This window comes from Bufo bufo, chromosome 4 (genome assembly GCF_905171765.1).
Source record: "Bufo bufo chromosome 4, aBufBuf1.1, whole genome shotgun sequence".
NCBI classification, from domain to species: Eukaryota; Metazoa; Chordata; class Amphibia; order Anura; family Bufonidae; genus Bufo; species Bufo bufo.
Genome location: NC_053392.1, coordinates 625,406,287 through 625,427,062, shown reverse-complemented (window position 1 = coordinate 625,427,062; position 20,776 = coordinate 625,406,287). Strand labels below are relative to the sequence as shown.

General features: G+C 44.8%; 1 protein-coding gene across 1 annotated transcript in view; it reads left to right on the top strand.

Annotated features, from left to right (window-relative positions):
• The window catches only part of GLP1R (glucagon like peptide 1 receptor), a 214,824-nt gene extending 211,765 nt beyond the window's left edge, over window positions 1-3,059 (top strand). The window contains exon 12 of the mRNA XM_040430274.1: window positions 2,132-3,059. Within this exon, the coding sequence (XP_040286208.1) occupies window positions 2,132-2,269 (138 nt within the window). The 3' untranslated portion in view covers window positions 2,270-3,059. The remainder of the gene's footprint in view (window positions 1-2,131) is intronic.
• Window positions 3,060-20,776: the final 17,717 nt, after the last annotated feature.

Here is a 20,776-nt window from a genome sequence, read left to right as displayed (position 1 = left end):
AGTGTCAGTGTCATTATCCTGTACCCCAAGTGTCAGTGTCATTATCCTGTACCCCAAGTGTCAGCGTCATTATCCTGTACCCCAAGTGTCAGTGTCATTATCCTGTACCCCAAGTGTCAGTGTCATTATCCTGTACCCCAAGTGTCAGTGTCATTATCCTGTACCCCGAGTGTCAGTGTCATTATCCTGTACCCTGAGTGTCAGTGTCATTATCCCGTACCCCAAGTGTCAGTGTCATTATCCCCTACCCCAAGTGTCAGTGTCATTATTCTGTACCCCAAGTGTCAGTGTCATTATCCTGTACCCCAAGTGTCAGTGTCATTATCCCGTACCCCAAGTGTCAGTGTCATTATCCCCTACCCCAAGTGTCAGTGTCATTATTCTGTACCCCAAGTGTCAGTGTCATTATCCTGTACCCCAAGTTTCAGTGTCATTATCCTGTACCCCGAGTGTCAGTGTCATTATCCTGTACCCCAGTGTCAGTGTCATTATCCTGTCCCCCAAGTGTCACTGTGTCATTATCCTGTACCCCGAGTGTCAGTGTCATTATCCTGTACCCCGAGTGTCAGTGTCATTATCCTGTACCCCAAGTGTCAGTGTCATTATCCTGTACCCCAAGTGTCAGTGTCATTATCCTGTACCCCAAGTGTCAGCGTCATTATTCTGTACCCCAAGTGTCAGTGTCATTATCCTGTACCCCAAGTGTCAGTGTCATTATCCTGTACCCCAAGTGTCAGTGTCATTATCCCGTACCCCAAGTGTCAGTGTCATTATCCCGTACCCCAAGTGTCAGTGTCATTATTCTGTACCCCAAGTGTCAGTGTCATTATCCTGTACCCCAAGTGTCAGTGTCATTATCCTGTCCCCCAAGTGTCACTGTGTCATTATCCTGTACCCCGAGTGTCAATGTCATTATCCTGTACCCCGAGTGTCAGTGTCATTATCCTGTACCCCAAGTGTCAGTGTCATTATCCTGTACCCCAAGTGTCAGTGTCATTATCCTGTACCCCAAGTGTCAGCGCCATTATCCTGTACCCCAAGTGTCAGTGTCATTATCCTGTACCCCGAGTGTCAGTGTCGTTATCCTGTACCCCGAGTGTCAGTGTCGTTATCCTGTACCCCGAGTGTCAGTGTCATTATCCTGTACCCCAGTGTCAGTGTCATTATCCTGTACCCCAAGTGTCAGTGTCATTATCCTGGACCCCAAGTGTCAGCGTCATTATCCTGTACCCCAAGTGTCAGTGTCATTATCCTGTACCCCAAGTGTCAGTGTCATTATCCTGTACCCCAAGTGTCAGTGTCATTATCCTGTACCCCGAATGTCAGTGTCATTATCCTGTACCCCAAGTGTCAGTGTCATTATCCTGTACCCCAAGTGTCAATGTCATTATCCTGTACCCCGAGTGTCAGTGTCATTATCCTGTACCCCAAGTGTCATTAACCTGTACCCCGAGTGTCAGTGTCATTATCCTGTACCCCGAGTGTCAGTGTCATTATCCTGTACCCCAAGTGTCAGTGTCATTATCCTGTACCCCAAGTGTCAGTGTCATTATCCTGTACCCCAAGTGTCAGTGTCATTATCCTGTACCCCAAGTGTCAGTGTCATTATCCTGTACCCCAAGTGTCAGTGTCATTATCCTGTACCCCAAGTGTCAGCGTCATTATCCTGTACCCCAAGTGTCAGGGTGTCATTATCCTGTACCCCAAGTGTCAGTGTCATTATCCTGTACCCCGAGTGTCAGTGTCATTATCCTGTACCCCAAGTGTCAGTGTCATTATCCTGTACCCCAAGTGTCAGTGTCATTATCCTGTACCCCAAGTGTCAGTGTCATTATCCTGTACCCCAAGTGTCAGTGTCATTATCCTGTACCCCAAGTGTCAGTGTCATTATCCTGTACCCCAAGTGTCAGCGTCATTATCCTGTACCCCAAGTGTCAGGGTGTCATTATCCTGTACCCCAAGTGTCAGTGTCATTATCCTGTACCCCAAGTGTCAGTGTCATTATCCTGTACCCCGAGTGTCAGTGTCATTATTCTGTACCCCCAACTGTCTAATGAGGGTGTGTCCCCCCCCCCCCCCCCCAATTCAATCACACATCTGTACATGTCAGATCTCATGCTCTCCTCCCCAGGTCCAGGCTGAGTTCCAGAGGAGATGGGAGCGATGGCGGCTGGAACATGTATACAGTCAACGTGACAGCAGCATGAAACCCATCAAGTTCCCAGCCAACAGCCTGAGCAGTGGTGTGACCATGGGCAGCAGTGTCTAACCGTCCTCCTCATCATCCAGCTGGACATACATCGCCCACTCATAAACTGTGGAATCACCAGAGGAAATCTCACAAGCAGCGAGGTCCATCAAGTGAAGACGTGTCCTCAATTATTTTTTCTAAATAAATCACATTGACATTTTGCTGCTTTCAGTCTCAGCGCTTCTGCCCTGCCGGTCCGTTGACCAACCACTAGTCAGATCTCAAGAAAAGACCAGCGAGGCTGCAGGGAGAAGAAAAATCTTGAGACTTGAGGTTGTGGCACAGATAGCAGTTGTCACTCTTTAAAGAACATGTTTACATACAGGTATTGCTGAAATGTACTGCCACAACCAATAAACGGGGCCTCTAAACGGCCTGGCGGGTCTATGAGCTTCTTCAGGAAAACATCTACGAGGTTCTTCTGGAAAGCATTTCCAAGGTGTTCAGGAGAAAATTTATGAAGGTCTTCTAGAGACAATCTTAAAAGGTCTTCAAGAGAACATCTACTTGAGTCTTCTGGAGAACATTTCCAAGGTCTTCAGGATAAGATATGTGAGGGTCTTTAGAAGAACATCTACGAAGGTCTTCAGGATAACAGCTCCAAGCTCTCCAGGAGAACCTCTATGAGAGCCTTTAGGAGAACATCTTTGAGGATCCTCTTGAGAACATCTATGAGGGTCTTCATGTTAAAGTGACAGTGCTTTATTTTACTCTTTGAATGTCTTCACCAGCACCTTCATGGTCTTCATGGGTGGTCTGAGTGCCTATTATCTCAATACGTTGGAAGGGGAGGGAACACATGATTGCTTTTCATTTTACTTGCAATAAACTTGTTATGTGGGTAATGATATGGCAGTAACTACCTTTTAGTACAATATCCCATCTGTCCGACCAATCCCAAGACAACCTTCCAATGGTTCACTGTTCTTATTGAGTTAGGAACCAGTAGTTGGGATGTTTTATCATGGGGTGATTGGGGATGGAGTTGACTTTCCTATGAGAAGTGTGACCTTCTGGTGTCTCAGGGGCATAGATACAACATGGATATTAGGAGCCCTGGTACAGATCTTGCATTATGGTCTAGGATCCACCAGTTACGGAGGTAGTGGCTTGGACCTTCCTCAGGGAGGGTGACTTTTTTTAATTTTTGCTCTTCAGAACTTGCAGCTTGAGCAGAATGTAGTGTCCTGAGTGTACTCCGTGACTGATAGAACCTTATATAGTGCATAGGGTTCAGTGGATTGACCAGTGTACCAGCACCACATATACTGGATACTCCATTTCTGCCATTGTGTACCCCAATTATCCCTAAATGAGTGAAGGCTTTGCACCATGAGTATTGATGCTACATCTGATCACTGGGGGTCTGACTCCTGGGGCCCTCAGGAAACAGTGTCTTTATCAACCTAGTACCATGTTGTGAGAAGCATTTGTATTAAAGTCACTAGTGCACCAAGACCTCTTCATTGTAGACCCCCACAATCCGGGCTCCTTTACTGCATGGGGTGGTGCATAGACACATCATATATGGTTGTTACAACATTTCTGGCACCGCTGACCTCTGTAGTCTTAATTATTGCCATGCAATTCAAGGGCTATGCTTGATGTTCACATGCATAAATGACTGTATACAATAATGGGGGTCTTACTTCTTTATATAGGCAGATCCATGTGTCATTACATATACAGTATGTGCATTACAGCCCCCTACAATATGGCCAAACAGTAGGTAACAAGGTAGGAGAACTGAGTGCTGAAGACCACTGGGGGCTTAGTACATAGCAGATCCCTGCTAAGCGCTTTACTATAGCAGCACTGCTTTATTATACATGCAGGTCTATCATATCTTCAGTGTTATTAGTACATCACTTATAGACTATTCCCAAGACTTTGAATGTCCACTGCTGTGAATCATCTTTTTTGACATCTAAATATATCTAAAATGATGTGCTGATTTATCTAATAATGTATATCTTTACAGTAGTCACAGCTATGTTTTTCTAATACAATCACCACTAGAGGGAGCTCATGGGATTACTATATGCAGCCTCCAGTAGAGGGAGCTCACGAGATTACTGCATACAGATACAGTGAGGAACAGAAGTATTTGAACACCTAAGTTTTCCAACTTAGAAATCATGGAGGGTCTAAAATTCACATTGTAGGTGCATTCCCACTCTGAGAGACAGAATAAAATAATAAAAAAATCAGGAAATCACATTGTATGATTTTTAAAGAATTTATTTGTCTTGCACGGCTGAACAGAAGTATTTGAACACCTGAGAAACAGCAAGAATTCTGGCTCTCAAAGACCTGTTACTGTGCCTTTAAAAAGTCCACCTCTACTCCACTCATTAATCTAACTTAGTAGCACAAGTTTGAGCTCTTTAAAGACCACTCTCCACCCCACAGTCAGATGCCAACTACTACCATGGGCAAGACCAAAGAGCTGTCAAAAGACACCAGAGACAATATTGTGGACCTCCACAAGGCTGGAAAGGGCTTCGGGGCAATTGCCAAGCAGCTCGATGAAAATAGATCAACTGTTGTAGCCCCTAGGACTGGGGCTCCATGCAAGGTCTCACCTCGTGGGGTATCACTGATGATAAGAAAGGTGAGGAATCAGCCCAGAACTACAAGGGAGGAGCTGGTCAATGACATGAAGAGAGCTGGGACCACAGTTTCAAAGGTCACTGTCGGTAAAACACTACGCAGTCATGGTTTCAGATCATGCAAATCATCACTCTGTCTCTCAGAGTGGGAATGCACCTACAATGTGAATTTCAGACCCCATCATGATTTCTAAGTGGGAGAACTTGCAAAATCGCAGGGTGTTCAAATACTTCAGTTGCTCACTGCATATACAGCCACCACTAGAGGGATCCCAGGAGATTACTACATACAGATATATACAGCCACCACTAGAGGGATCTCAGGATATTACTACATACAGATATATACAGCCACCACTAGAGGGAGCTCAGGAGATTACTACATACAGATATAAACAGCTACAACTAGAGGGAGTTCAGGAGATTACTACATACAGATATATACAGCCACCACTAGAGGGAGCTCAGGAGATTACTACATACAGATATATACAACCACTACTAGAGGGAGCTCAGGAGAGTACTACATACAGATATATACAGCCACCACTAGAGGGATCTCAGGATATTACTACATACAGATATATACAGCCACCACTAGAGGGAGCTCAGGAGATTACTACATACAGATATATACAGCCACCACTAGAGGGATCTCAGGATATTACTGCATACAGATATATACAGCCACCACTAGAGGGAGCTCAGGAGATTACTACATACAGATATATACAGCTACAACTAGAGGGAGTTCAGGAGATTACCACATACAGATATATACAGCCACCACTAGAGGGAGCTCAGGAGATTACTACATACAGATATATATACAGCTACCACTAGAGGGAGCTCAGGAGATTACTACATACAGATATATACAGCCACCACTAGAGGGATCTCAGGAGATTACTATATACAGATATATACAGCTACAACTAGAGGGAGTTCAGGAGATTACTACATACAGATATATACAGTCACCACTAGAGGGAGCTCAGGAGATTACTGCATACAGATATATACAGCCACCACTAGAGGGATCTCAGGAGATTACTATATACAGATATATACAGCCACCACTAGAGGGATCTCAGGAGATTACTACATACAGATATATACAGCCACCACTAGAGGGAGCTCAGGAGATTACTACATACAGATATATATACAGCTACCACTAGAGGGAGCTCAGGAGATTACTACATACAGATATATACAGCCACCACTAGAGGGATCTCAGGAGATTACTATATACAGATATATACAGCTACAACTAGAGGGAGTTCAGGAGATTACTACATACAGATATATACAGCCACCACTAGAGGGAGCTCAGGAGATTACTACATACAGATATATATACAGCTACCACTAGAGGGAGCTCAGGAGATTACTACATACAGATATATACAGCCACCACTAGAGGGAGCTCAGGAGATTACTACATACAGATATATACAGCCACCACTAGAGGGAGCTCAGGAGATTACTACATACAGATATATACAGCCACCACTAGAGGGAGCTCAGGAGATTACTACATACAGATATATACAGCCACCACTAAAGGGAGCTCCGGAGATTACTACATACAGATATATACAGCCACTACTAGAGGGAGCTCAGGAGATTGCTACATACAGATATATACAGCCACCACTAGAGGGAGCTCAGGAGATTACTGCATATAGGCATATACAGCCACCACTAGAGGGAGCTCAGGAGATTACTACATACAGATATATACAGCCACCACTAGAGGGAGCTCAGAGATTACTACATACAGATATATACAGCCACCACTAGAGAGAGCTCAGGAGATTACTATATAGATATAAATATATATATATATATATATATATATATATATAAAAAGAAAATAATGGCGGCACTGGAAAAACACAAGGAGGGTGCTAAGTCCAGGGATGTAGCAGCTTACCCCGTCTGATAGAGATGAAAAAACGGACAGCACTCCAAGTAAAAGCTAGTGGTGTTTATTCACCCATGTGGATGGCAACGTTTCAGCTCATACAAGAGCCTTTTTCATGAAAATAAAGAAAACTCTTTGAATGAGAAGGTGTGTCCAAACTTTTGGTCTGTACTGTATATATATATATATATATATATATATATATAGCCACCACTAGAGAGAGCTCATGAGATTACTACATACAGATATATATAGCCACCACTAGAGGAGCTCAGGAGATTACTATATACAGATATATACAGCCACCACTAGAGGGAGCTCAGGAAATTACTATATACAGATATATACAGTCACCAGTAGAGGGAGCTCAGGAGATTACTACATACAGATATATAAATCCACCACTAGGGGAGCTCAGGAGATTACTACATACCGACTAGAGGAGCTCAGGAGATTACTACATACAGATATATACAGCCACCACTAGAGGGAGCTCAGGAGATTACTACATACAGATATATACAGCCGCCACTAGGAGTAGATCAGGCGCATACAACATACAGATTGTATGTTCTCCTCATGTTTGCGTGGGTTTCCTCCCACACTCCAAAGACATATTGATAGGGACCTTAGATTGTGAGCCCCAGTGGGGACAGTTGGATGCTAATGTCTGTAAAGCGCTGCGAAATATAGTAGCGCTATATAAGTGCATAAAATAATAATAATAAATACAGATATATACAGCCACCACTAGTGGGAGCTCAGGTGATTACTACATACAGATATATACAGCCACCACTAGAGGGAGCTCAGGAGATTACTACATACAGATATATACAGCCACCACTAGAGGGAGCTCAGGAGATAACTGCATACAGATATATACAGCCACCACTAGAGGGAGCTCAGGAGATTACTACATACAGATATATACAGCCACCACTAGTGGGAGCCCAGGAGATTACTGCATACAGATATATACAGCCACCACTAGAGGGAGCTCAGGAGATTACTACATACAGATATATACAGCCACCACTAGAGGGAGGACAGGAGATTACTGCATACAGATATATACAGCCACCACTAGAGGGAGCTCAGGAGATTACTGCATACAGATATATACAGCCACCACTAGAGGGAGCTCAGGAGATTGCTGCATACAGATATATATAGCCACCACGAGAGGGAGCTCAGGAGATTACTACATACAGATATATACAGCCACCACTAGAGGAAGCTCAGAAGATTACTACAGATATATACAGTCACCACTAGAGGAAGCTCAGAAGATTAATACAAATATATACAGTCACCACTAGAGGGAGCTCAGAAGATTAATACAAATATATACAGTCACCACTAGAGGGAGCACAGGAGATTACTGCATACAGATATATACAGCTACCACTAGAGGGAGCTCAGGAGATTACTACATACAGATATATATACAGCCACCACTAGAGGGAGCACAGGAGATTACTGCATACAGATATATACAGCCACCACTAGAGGGAGCTCAGGAGATTACTGCATACAGATATATACAGCCACCACTAGAGGAAGCTCAGGAGATTGCTGCATACAGATATATACAGCCACCACTAGAGGGAGGTCAGGAGATTACTACATACAGATATATACAGCCACCACTAGAGGGCGCTCAGGAGATTACTACATACAGATATATACAGCCACCACGAGAGGGAGCTCAGGAGATTACTACATACAGATATATATAGCCACCACTAGAGGGAGCTCAGAAGATTACTACAGATATATACAGTCACCACTAGAGGAAGCTCAGAAGATTAATACAAATATATACAGTCACCACTAAAGGGAGCTCAGGAGATTACTGCATACAGATATATACAGCCACCACTAGAGGGAGCACAGGAGATTACTACATACAGATATATACAGACACCACTAGAGGGAGCACAGGAGATTACTACATACAGATATATATAGACACCACTAGAGGGAGCTCAGGAGATTACTGCATACAGATATATACAGCCACCACTAGAGGGAGCTCAGGAGATTACTACATACAGATATATACAGACACCACTAGAGGGAGCACAGGAGATTACTACATACAGATATATATAGACACCACTAGAGGGAGCTCAGGAGATTACTACATACAGATATATACAGCCACCACTAGAGGGAGCTCAGGAGATTACTACATACAGATATATACAGTCACCACTAGAGGGAGCTCAGGAGATTACTGCATACAGATATATACAGACACCACTAGAGGGAGCACAGGAGATTACTACATACAGATATATACAGACACCACTAGAGGGAGCACAGGAGATTACTACATACAGATATATACAGACACCACTAGAGGGAGCTCAGGAGATTACTGCATACAGATATATACAGCCACCACTAGAGGGAGCTCAGGAGATTACTGCATACAGATATATACAGCCACCACTAGAGGGAGCTCAGGAGATTACTACATACAGATATATACAGCCACCACTAGAGGGAGCTCAGGAGATTACTGCATACAGATATATACAGCCACCACTAGAGGGAGCTCAGGAGATTACTGCATACAGATATATACAGTCACCACTAGGAGTAGATCAGGCGCTTACAACATACAGATATACAGGGTCACTTGCAGTGGGCTCCCCCTACTGGTGGCTGCAGGCAGACGGAATTTGGATTTGTAGCTCTATACTGAAAATGGAGCCCCGTACAGATATATTAGGAAATGATTACCCACAGAAGTTCGGACTTAAGAATGACGTGATATTAGAAGATGGAGATGTTTGTTACATCCATCAGATACATGGAAGCTGGCGGTGGAGGCAGAGTTCCCTCTCCTCTCATCCTCTGGGCATTTGTAAGGATTTTGCTCATGGACAGAGAAATAAAACAGCAACATAGGACCCGGGAGATCTTTATGATAAGAGATGGAACTGATCACCTGCCGCTGATCTATTAATGTCTGCACCAGGAGAGACATGGCGGCGGCTCCTGCGTCACGTCCTGGTAAAGCGCGGACACTAAACGGCACTATTAGTCTGGGCATTTTATATGGGACCAGCAATTGGGACATTCGGGCTAGATGTGCTCCTGGGGGCACTCTAGATGGTACTGTTAATCGGGTCATACAGTCTGGCTACATTCATGGGAGTCTTCTAGTTCTAATAATGGGATGAGTCTATCTCCATTGAGGGGCACTCTGCTGGTACAGTACAATAGGGTGAGTCTGCCTGTCTCTATGGAGGGGGAACTCTGCTGGTACAGTGTAATGGGGGGACTCTGCCTGTATTGAGGGGGAACTCTGCTTACACAGTTTAATGGGGTGACTCTGCCTGTATTGAGGGGATACTCTGCTGGTACAGTATAATAGTTTGAGCTTGTCTCTTATGAGGGGGCACTCTGCTGGTACAGCATAATGGGGTGACTCTGCCTGTATTGAGGGGCAGGTAAGGAGAAAGAAGGTCCCGGAGACAAATGGAGTTCCTCTATCAGCTTTCTTTTAATTTTGCATAAAGTTGACAGACATCACCACCCTCCACATGACATAATATTGACGCGGGGTTTCTGGTGAGGTGGTGCACACCATCACTTATAGGAAGGAAGTGGCAGGTAACTCCATACTAAATGCTAAAAGTCACCATCCTATCCACACCATCAGAGCAATCCCCGTGGGTGAATTTACACGTACAGTTAGAAACTGCAGCGAGACAGCTAAACTGGAGGAAGAACTTAGTAAGGTGGAGAAAAGATTAAAGGATAGAAACTATCCAATGTGGATGATAAAGAGGGGAAGAGAGATAGCCTCCAACAAAAAGAGAGGAGATATGTTGTTTGGAACCCCAAAAAAGAAGTCTAACATTAAATCAGCTGCCGGCCGAACCGGCGTGAGTGGAGACAGTGACCAGGACAGAGTTCCTACGCTATCCTTAATCTATAGTAGCGAATTTAATGCAATTAGTACTGTAATACAAAAATGCTTGCCCATATTATACGATGACCACATTCTATACCAAGCCCTCAAATCAGGGTGTAGAGTTGTGTCTAGAAGGGCTACAACTCTGTCCTGCTCCCTGTCTCCATCCCTGTATACTGCCTGCAATAAGGGAGCAGATTTCAAGCAAAACTGGCTTGTCTACAAAGGATTTACTAAATGCGGAGGAAATCCCTGCAAAACTTGCGGTTATGTGCTGCCCACAAAAACATTTGAAAACTCGGACCATACGTGCAAATACCCCATCCGTAGTTATATAAACTGTAACACAGAGGGTGTTATTTATATAATTAAATGCACGTTTTGTGATCTCATGTATATAGGCAGCACATCCCGCAGGTTTAAAAACCGCATACTAGAACATCTCAATTATATTAATAATCCTAACATCTTAAATATCTCGAACATAGATAGGCACTTTATAAAAACACATGCACGCCAAGTGTCATATTTTCAAGCCTATGCTATTGAACGAGTTTTGGCCCCCAAAAGGGGCGGAGATTACCGAAAGAAAATCCTTCTTAGGGAAGCCTATTGGATCTTCAGACTTGCGACTAGAACTCCAGCGGGTCTGAATTTGAGAAAAGAACTGACCTATGTCTACCAGTGATCTATCAAATTGCTAAAATAAATGGCAAATGTTCACTGCTGACAGTATGGCCATATAAGGGAACATATGAAAGCTAAAGAAGGATATAAGTGCTTTCATAGCTTGCCCTTTTTGTCTTTTCATTTACAGCACACATCTCTGTTCATTCACTTATCAAGCTTTAGAACCGCAGTTAGACAGTGCGTTTATTTTCTCCTTTCTCTCTCTATGGGCAATCAAACAATTAGTAAATTGTAATAATATTGCAGCAATCAGTTTTTACTGCAAACCATGTATTTATTAAGGTCACATGTATATGTATTTTGATTGCTACTGATGTTGTCCCACATAGAGATCTGCCGGCCGCAATGGATTGTTTTTTGTTTTATAGTAATTCTATTTATATTTTTCCAAACACATTGTTAGCTTATTGTGCAATTTGACACTATTTGCTAGAACATAATGAGCTACAAAGTGTTGGAATGCTGAGGGTCATTTTTTCATTTCAGTTTTGTTTCACTTTATGTATTGGGATTGAGCATATTTACTATGCGATTTTAAAATATGACAGTATGGTCACACGGTGCGGCTTTTGATGCCAAGCGAGTACCTCGGTATTGTAGGGGGTTAATACGCTCGGATCAATGTTCGCACGAGTGTTTGCCAATTATAGTAGTAATTGATACAAGAAACTAAAGGTGTGTCAAGGTGTGTGGGCAACCTATGGAGTGACTGATTCCTTCCCACGGTGGTGGAGGAAACTTTGACTCCTTTAAATAGAAAAGCCACACTTGACATGGTGTTACGACTAAGGGTGTCTACCCGAAACGCGTCAATATTATGTCATGTGGAGGGTGGTGATGTCTGTCAACTTATGCAAAATTAAAAGAAAGCTGATAGAGGAACTCCATTTGTCTCCGGGACCTTCTTTCTCCTTACCTGCAGCCTGCTACGGGAACACTCCCCTAGGGCCCCTGGAGCCGGGACCATATACTCTACTACGGAGGTGAGCTGGATTATATGTTTATCTGTATTGAGGGGGCACTCTGCTGCCATGTGTGTGCTCATTACCTCATATACATTATACAGTCATGGCCGTAAATCTTGGCACCCCTGAAATTTTTCAAGAAAATGAAGGATTTCTCCCAGAAAAGTGTTGCAGTAACACCTGCTTTGCTATACACAGGTTTATTTCCCTTTGTGTTTATTGGAACAAAACGAAAAAAGGGGAGGAAAAAAAAGCAAATTGGACATAATGTCACCAAACTGCAACAATGGGCCGGACAGAATTATTGGCGCCTTCCTTTCAAAATTGTGGATAAATAAGATTGTTTCCAGCATGCGATGCTCCTTTAGACTTAGTATCAGGTGTGGGCAATATAACAATCACACATGAAAGCAGATAAAACATAGAGAAGTTTACTTAGTCTTTGCATTGTGTGTCTGTGTTGCGCCACACTCAGCATGGACAACAGAAAGAGTGAGACGAGAACTGTCCGAGGACTGGAGAACCAGAATTGTGGAAAAATATCAACAATCTCAAGGATCCACGTCCATCTCCAGAGATCTAGATTTGCCTTGGTCCACAGTGTGCAACATCATCAAGAAGTTACAACCCGTGGCGCTGTAGCTAATCTCCCTGGGCATGGACGGAAGAGAAACATTGATGAAAGGTGTCAAAGCAGGATAGTCCGGATGGTGGATAAGCAGCCCCAAACAAGTTCCAGAGATATTCGAGCTGTCCTGCAGGCTCGGGGAGCGTCAGCACCAACTATCCAGCAACATTTAAATGAAATGAACGCTATGGCAGGAAACCCAGGAGGACCCAGGAGGACCCAGGAGACCCAGGAGGGACCCAGGAAACCCAGGAGACCCAGGAGGACCCAGGAGACCCAGGAGGACCCAGGAGACCCAGGAGGACTCAGGAGACCCAGGAGGACTCAGAGACCCAGGAGGACCCAGGAGACCCAGGAGGACCCAGGAGACCCAGGAGGACTCAGGAGACCCAGGAGGACCCAGGAGACCTAGGAGGACCCAGGAGGACCCAGGAGGACCCATGAGGACTCAGGAGACCCAGGAGGACTCAGAGACCCAGGAGGACCCCATTGCTGACACAGAGACATAAAAAAGCAAGACTACATTTAGCAAAAATGAACTTGAGTAAGAGAAAATCCTTCTGGGAAAACGTCTTGTGGACAGATGAGACCAAGATAGAGCTTTTTGGTAAAGCACATCCTTCTACTGTTTACCGAAAATGGAATGAGGCCTACAAAGAAAAGAACACGGTAGCTACAGTGAAATATGGCGGAGGTTCAGTGATGTTTTGGGGGTTGTTCTGCTGCCTCTGCACTGGGTGCCTTGAATGTGGGCAAGGCGTCATGAAATCTGAGGATTACCAATGGATTTTGGGTCGCACTGTAGAGCCCAGTGTCAGAAAGCTGGGTTTGCGTCCGAGATCTTGGGTCTTCCAGCAGGACAATGACCCCAACCATACGTCAAAAAGCACCAGAAATGGATGGCAACAAAGCGCTGGAGAGTTCTGAAGTGGGCAGGAACGAGTCCAGATCTAAATCCCATTGAACACTGTGGAGAGATCTGAAAATTGCTGTAGGGAAAAGGCGCCCTTCCGATAAGAGAAACTCCGGTGAGAGGAGTCAGAAGCTTACTGATGGTTATAGGAAGAGACTGATTTCAGTTAATTGGGTGTGCACCCTAATATTAAGTTAAGGCCTCATGCACATGACAGTATTTTTAGCGGTCTGCAAAACGGGGTTCCGTGATCCGTGATCCGTTGTCCGTGATTTGTTTCTGTGTGTCTTCCTTTATTTTTGAGGACCACCAGACATAAAAGAAAGTAAAAAAAAGTCTAAGACAGGTTTGCCATGCAAATGATAGGAAAAAAAACGAATGCGGACGCAGATGACAATCTTGTGTGACTCCGCGTTTTTTAGCGGTCCCATTGACTTGAATGGGTCCGAGAACCGTTTTCCCGCGAAAATAATAAGACAGGTTATATTTTTTGACGAACTGGAACCACGGATCACAGACGCGGATGGCAAACGGTGCATTAGCCGAGTTTTCAACGGACCCATTAAAAATCAATGGGTCCGCAGAAAATCACGAAAAACGGCGCAACGGACACGGAATAAGACAACGGGTCGTGTGCATGATGCCTAAGGGCGCCAATCATTTTGTCCGGCCCATTTTTGGGAGTTTGGTGACATTATGTTCAATTTTCTTTTTTCCTTCCTTTTTTGTTTTTTTTTTTCCAATACACACAAAGGGAATAAACCTGTGTACAGCAAAAGCAGGTGTTACTGCAGTACTTCCTGGGAGAAATACTTCATTTTCTTGAAAAGTTTCAGGGGCCAACATTTACGGCCAAGACTGTGAGTATCCCGTCAGTGTTTCTCTCTAGCTGGCGATCACGTTCCTGCTGATATTTCACCGACCCCCAGAGCTGTAATCCTGGAAGTGGAAGCCGTAAAGCGGAACCATGGTCAGTGCCAACATAGAGGACGGCAAAGACACAGTCCCCACAGAAAGTATGTGCCCCCCCCCCCGGACTGATATCTCATTATGTAATGTATGTATGTGCCTCCCCCCCCCGGACTCTGATTTCTCATTATGTAATGTATGTATGTGCCCCCCCCCCGGACTCTGATATCTCATTATGTAATGTATGTATGTGCCCCCCCCCCCCGGACTCTGAGATCTCATTATGTAATGTATGTATGTGCCCCCCCCCCCCCGGACTCTGATATCTCATTATGTAATGTATGTATGTGCCCCCCCCCCCGGACTGATATCTCATTATGTAATGTATGTATGTGCCCCCCCCCGGACTGATATCTCATTATGTAATGTATGTATGTGCCCCGCCCCCCCGGACTCTGAGATCTCATTATGTAATGTATGTATGTGCCCCCCCCCCACGGATTGATATCTCATTATGTAATGTATGTATGTGCCCCCCCCCGGACTCTGAGATCTCATTATGTAATGTATGTATGTGCCCCCCCCCCCCGGACTCTGATATCTCATTATGTAATGTATGTATGTGCCCCCCCCCCCCGGACTCTGATATCTCATTATGTAATGTATGTATGTGCCCCCCCCCCGGACTGATATCTTATTATGTAATGTATGTATGTGCCCCCCCCCCGGACTCTGATATCTCATTATGTAATGTATGTATGTGCCCCCCCCCCCCGGACTGATATCTCATTATGTAATGTATGTATGTGCCCCCCCCCCCCGGACTCTGATATCTCATTATGTAATGTATGTATGTGCCCCCCCCCGGACTCTGATATCTCATTATGTAATGTATGTATGTGCCCCCCCCCCGGACTCTGATATCTCATTATGTAATGTATGTATGTGCCCCCCCCCCCCAGACTCTGATATCTCATTATGTAATGTATGTATGTGCCCCCCCCCCCCGGACTGATATCTCATTATGTAATGTATGTATGTGCCCCCCCCCCGGATCTGATATCTCATTATGTAATGTATGTATGTGCCCCCCCCCCCCGGACTCTGATATCTCATTATGTAATGTATGTATGTGCCCCCCCCCCCCGGACTCTGATATCTCATTATGTAATGTATGTATGTGCCCCCCCCCGACTGATATCTCATTATGTAATGTATGTATGTGCCCCCCCCCCCCGGACTGATATCTCATTATGTAATGTATGTATGTGCCCCCCCCCCCGGACTGATATCTCATTATGTAATGTATGTATGTGCCCCCCCCCCGACTGATATCTCATTATGTAATGTATGTATGTGCCCCCCCCCCCAGACTCTGATATCTCATTATGTAATGTATGTATGTGCCCCCCCCCCAGGACTCTGATATCTCATTATGTAATGTATGTATGTGCCCCCCCCCCCGACTCTGATATCTCATTATGTAATGTATGTATGTGCCCCCCCCCCCGGACTCTGATATCTCATTATGTAATGTATGTATGTGCCCCCCCCCCGGACTGATATCTCATTATGTAATGTATGTATGTGCCCCCCCCCCCGACTCTGATATCTCATTATGTAATGTATGTATGTGCCCCCCCCCCCGGACTGATATCTCATTATGTAATGTATGTATGTGCCCCCCCCCCCGGACTCTGATATCTCATTATGTAATGTATGTATGTGCCCCCCCCCCCGGACTGATATCTCATTATGTAATGTATGTATGTGCCCCCCCCCCCGACTCTGATATCTCATTATGTAATGTATGTATGTGCCCCCCCCCCCCCGGACTGATATCTCATTATGTAATGTATGTATGTGCCCCCCCCCCGGACTGATATCTCATTATGTAATGTATGTATGTGCCCCCCCCCCGGACTCTGATATCTCATTATGTAATGTATGTATGTGCCCCCCCCCGGACTGATATCTCATTATGTAATGTATGTATGTGCCCCCCCCCCCGGACTCGATATCTCATTATGTAATGTATGTATGTGCCCCCCCCCCCCGCCCTGATATCTCATTATGTAATGTATGTATGTGCCCCCCCCCCGGACTCTGATATCTCATTATGTAATGTATGTATGTGCCCCCCCCCGGACTCTGATATCTCATTATGTAATGTATGTATGTGCCCCCCCCCCCCGGACTCTGATATCTCATTATGTAATGTATGTATGTGCCCCCCCCCCCCGGACTGATATCTCATTATGTAATGTATGTATGTGCCCCCCCCCGGACTCTGATATCTCATTATGTAATGTATGTATGTGCCCCCCCCCCCCGGACTGATATCTCATTATGTAATGTATGTATGTGCCCCCCCCCCGGACTCTGATATCTCATTATGTAATGTATGTATGTGCCCCCCCCCCGGACTGATATCTCATTATGTAATGTATGTATGTGCCCCCCCCCCCCGGACTCTGATATCTCATTATGTAATGTATGTATGTGCCCCCCCCCCCCGGACTCTGATATCTCATTATGTAATGTATGTATGTGCCCCCCCCCCCGGACCTGATATCTCATTATGTAATGTATGTATGTCCCCCCCCCCCGGACTCTGATATCTCATTATGTAATGTATGTATGTGCCCCCCCCCCCCGGACTCTGATATCTCATTATGTAATGTATGTATGTGCCCCCCCCCCCCGGACTGATATCTCATTATGTAATGTATGTATGTGCCCCCCCCCCCGGACTGATATCTCATTATGTAATGTATGTATGTGCCCCCCCCCCCCCCTGGACTCTGATATCTCATTATGTAATGTATGTATGTGCCCCCCCCCCGGACTGATATCTCATTATGTAATGTATGTATGTGCCCCCCCCCCGGACTGATATCTCATTATGTAATGTATGTATGTGCCCCCCCCCCGGACTCTGATATCTCATTATGTAATGTATGTATGTGCCCCCCCCCCGGACTCTGATATCTCATATGTAATGTATGTATGTGCCCCCCCCCGGACTGATATCTCATTATGTAATGTATGTATGTGCCCCCCCCCCCGGACTCTGATATCTCATTATGTAATGTATGTATGTGCCCCCCCCCCCGGACTCTGATATCTCATTATGTAATGTATGTATGTGCCCCCCCCCGGCCCTGATATCTCATTATGTAATGTATGTATGTGCCCCCCCCCCCGGACTCTGATATCTCATTATGTAATGTATGTATGTGCCCCCCCCCCGGACTCTGATATCTCATTATGTAATGTATGTATGTGCCCCCCCCCCCCCCGGACTCTGATATCTCATTATGTAATGTATGTATGTGCCCCCCCCCCCGGACTCTGATATCTCATTATGTAATGTATGTATGTGCCCCCCCCCCGGACTCTGATATCTCATTATGTAATGTATGTATGTGCCCCCCCCCCCCCGGACTCTGATATCTCATTATGTAATGTATGTATGTGCCCCCCCCCCGGACTGATATCTCATTATGTAATGTATGTATGTGCCCCCCCCCCGGACTCTGATATCTCATTATGTAATGTATGTATGTGCCCCCCCCCCCGGACTCTGATATCTCATTATGTAATGTATGTATGTGCCCCCCCCCCCCCGGACTCTGATATCTCATTATGTAATGTATGTATGTGCCCCCCCCCCCGGACTGATATCTCATTATGTAATGTATGTATGTGCCCCCCCCCCGGACTCTGATATCTCATTATGTAATGGATGTATGTGCCCCCCCCCCCCGGACTCTGATATCTCATTATGTAATGTATGTATGTGCCCCCCCCCCCCGGACTCTGATATCTCATTATGTAATGTATGTACAGTACAGACCAAAAGTTTGGACACACCTTCTCATTAAAAGAGTTTTCTTTTTTTCTTTATTTTCATGACTATGAAGGCATCAAAACTATGAACTAACACATGTGGAATTATATACATAACAAACAAGTGTGAAACAACTGAAAATATGTCATATTCTAGGTTCTTCAAAGTAGCCACCTTTTGCTTTGATTACTGCTTTGCACACTCTTGGTATTCTCTTGATGAGCTTCAAGAGGTAGACCCCTGAAATGGTCTTCACTTCACAGGTGTGCCCTGTCAGGGTTAATAAGTGGGATTTCTTGCCTTATAAATGGGGTTGGGACCATCAGTGGCGTTGAGGAGAAGTCAGGTGGATACACAGCTGATAGTCCTACTGAATAGACTGTTAGAATTTGTATTATGGCAAGAAAAAAGCAGCTAAGTAAAGAAAAACGAGTGGCCATCATTACTTTAAGAAATGAAGGTCAGTCAGTCAGCCGAAAAATTGGGAAAACTTTGAAAGTAAGGTCTATTTGACCATGAAGGAGAGTGATGGGGTGCTGCGCCAGATGACCTGGCCTCCACAGTCACCGGACCTGAACCCAATCGAGATGGTTTGGGGTGAGCTGGACCGCAGAGTGAAGGCAAAAGGGCCAACAAGTGCTAAGCATCTCTGGGAACTCCTTCAAGACTGTTGGAAGACCATTTCAGGGGACTACCTCTTGAAGCTCATTAAGAGAATGCCAAGAGTGTGCAAAGCAGTAATCAAAGCAAAAGGTGGCTACTTTGAAGAACCTAGAATATGACATATTTTCAGTTGTTTCACACTTGTTTGTTATGTATATAATTCCACATGTGTTAATTCATAGTTTTGATGCCTTCATAGTCATGAAAATAAAGAAAACTCTTTGAATGAGAAGGTGTGTCCAAACTTTTGGTCTGTACTGTATGTGCCCCCCCCCCCCCCCGGAATCTGATATCTAATTATGTAATGTATGTATGTGCCCCCCCCCGGACTCTGATATCTCATTATGTAATGTATGTATGTGCCCCCCCCCCGGACTCTGATATCTAATTATGTAATGTATGTATGTGCCCCCCCCCCCCCGGACTCTGATATCTCATTATGTAATGTATGTATGTGCCCCCCCCCCCGGACTCTGATATCTAATTATGTAATGTATGTATGTGCCCCCCCCCCCCGGACTCTGATATCTCATTATGTAATGTATGTATGTGCCCCCCCCCAGACTCTGATATCTCATTATGTAATGTATGTATGTGCCCCCCCCCCCCCCGGAATCTGATATCTCATTATGTAATGTATGTATGTGCCCCTCCCCCCGGACTCTGATATCTCATTATGTGGAGTCACAGAGGAGACCGAGGTCGATTCTACACAGAAACAGACGAAATCCACCGCGATGAAGGGACGTGAAGGAGGCACCGGAGGCTCCGAATATTTTCTGCCGCTCCTGGGAAAACCAGCTTTAAGGGATGGAGGGAGGCGGGGCCTGTAGTCGCCATTGGTTACATCAGAACCTTTTTATCTCCATTTACTTTTGTTACATTTTTTATGGTTTTTGTTATTTTTTACTTTCAGCTATGGTGGAGCTCACGTCACCTTTTATTTTTCCGTTCTTTTGATCAGTTAGAAGAACAGAAAAATAAAAGTAAATTGGATGCAGGAATTTGTTTTCCATCTCAAATAACGGATCTCTGGCGGAATTCCGTGTGCATTCCGCATCACGGATGCGGACCCATTGACTTAAATGGCCGGTTACATTGACATTTTCTCTGGATGGAACAAAATGATGTAAAGCTAAACCTTATGTATTAAAAGCATTACTTGAAAAGCACTTTTGGTGTGCGGTAGATTTCTTCTTTAAAATATTTATGAAGTCATGACCCACAAAACATGACATTTACAGCTTTCTGATGAGTGGACAGAAACCAAACCCTTGACTTGTACTCCAGTCACAGCTAAAGCTGCACCCAGAACTCTCTATTAACATAACCTGCAGCCCTTCAGTTGTTGCAAAACTACAACTCCCAGCATTCTCAGACAGCCTACAGCAGGGCATTGTGGGAGTTGTAGTTTTCCAACAGCTGGAG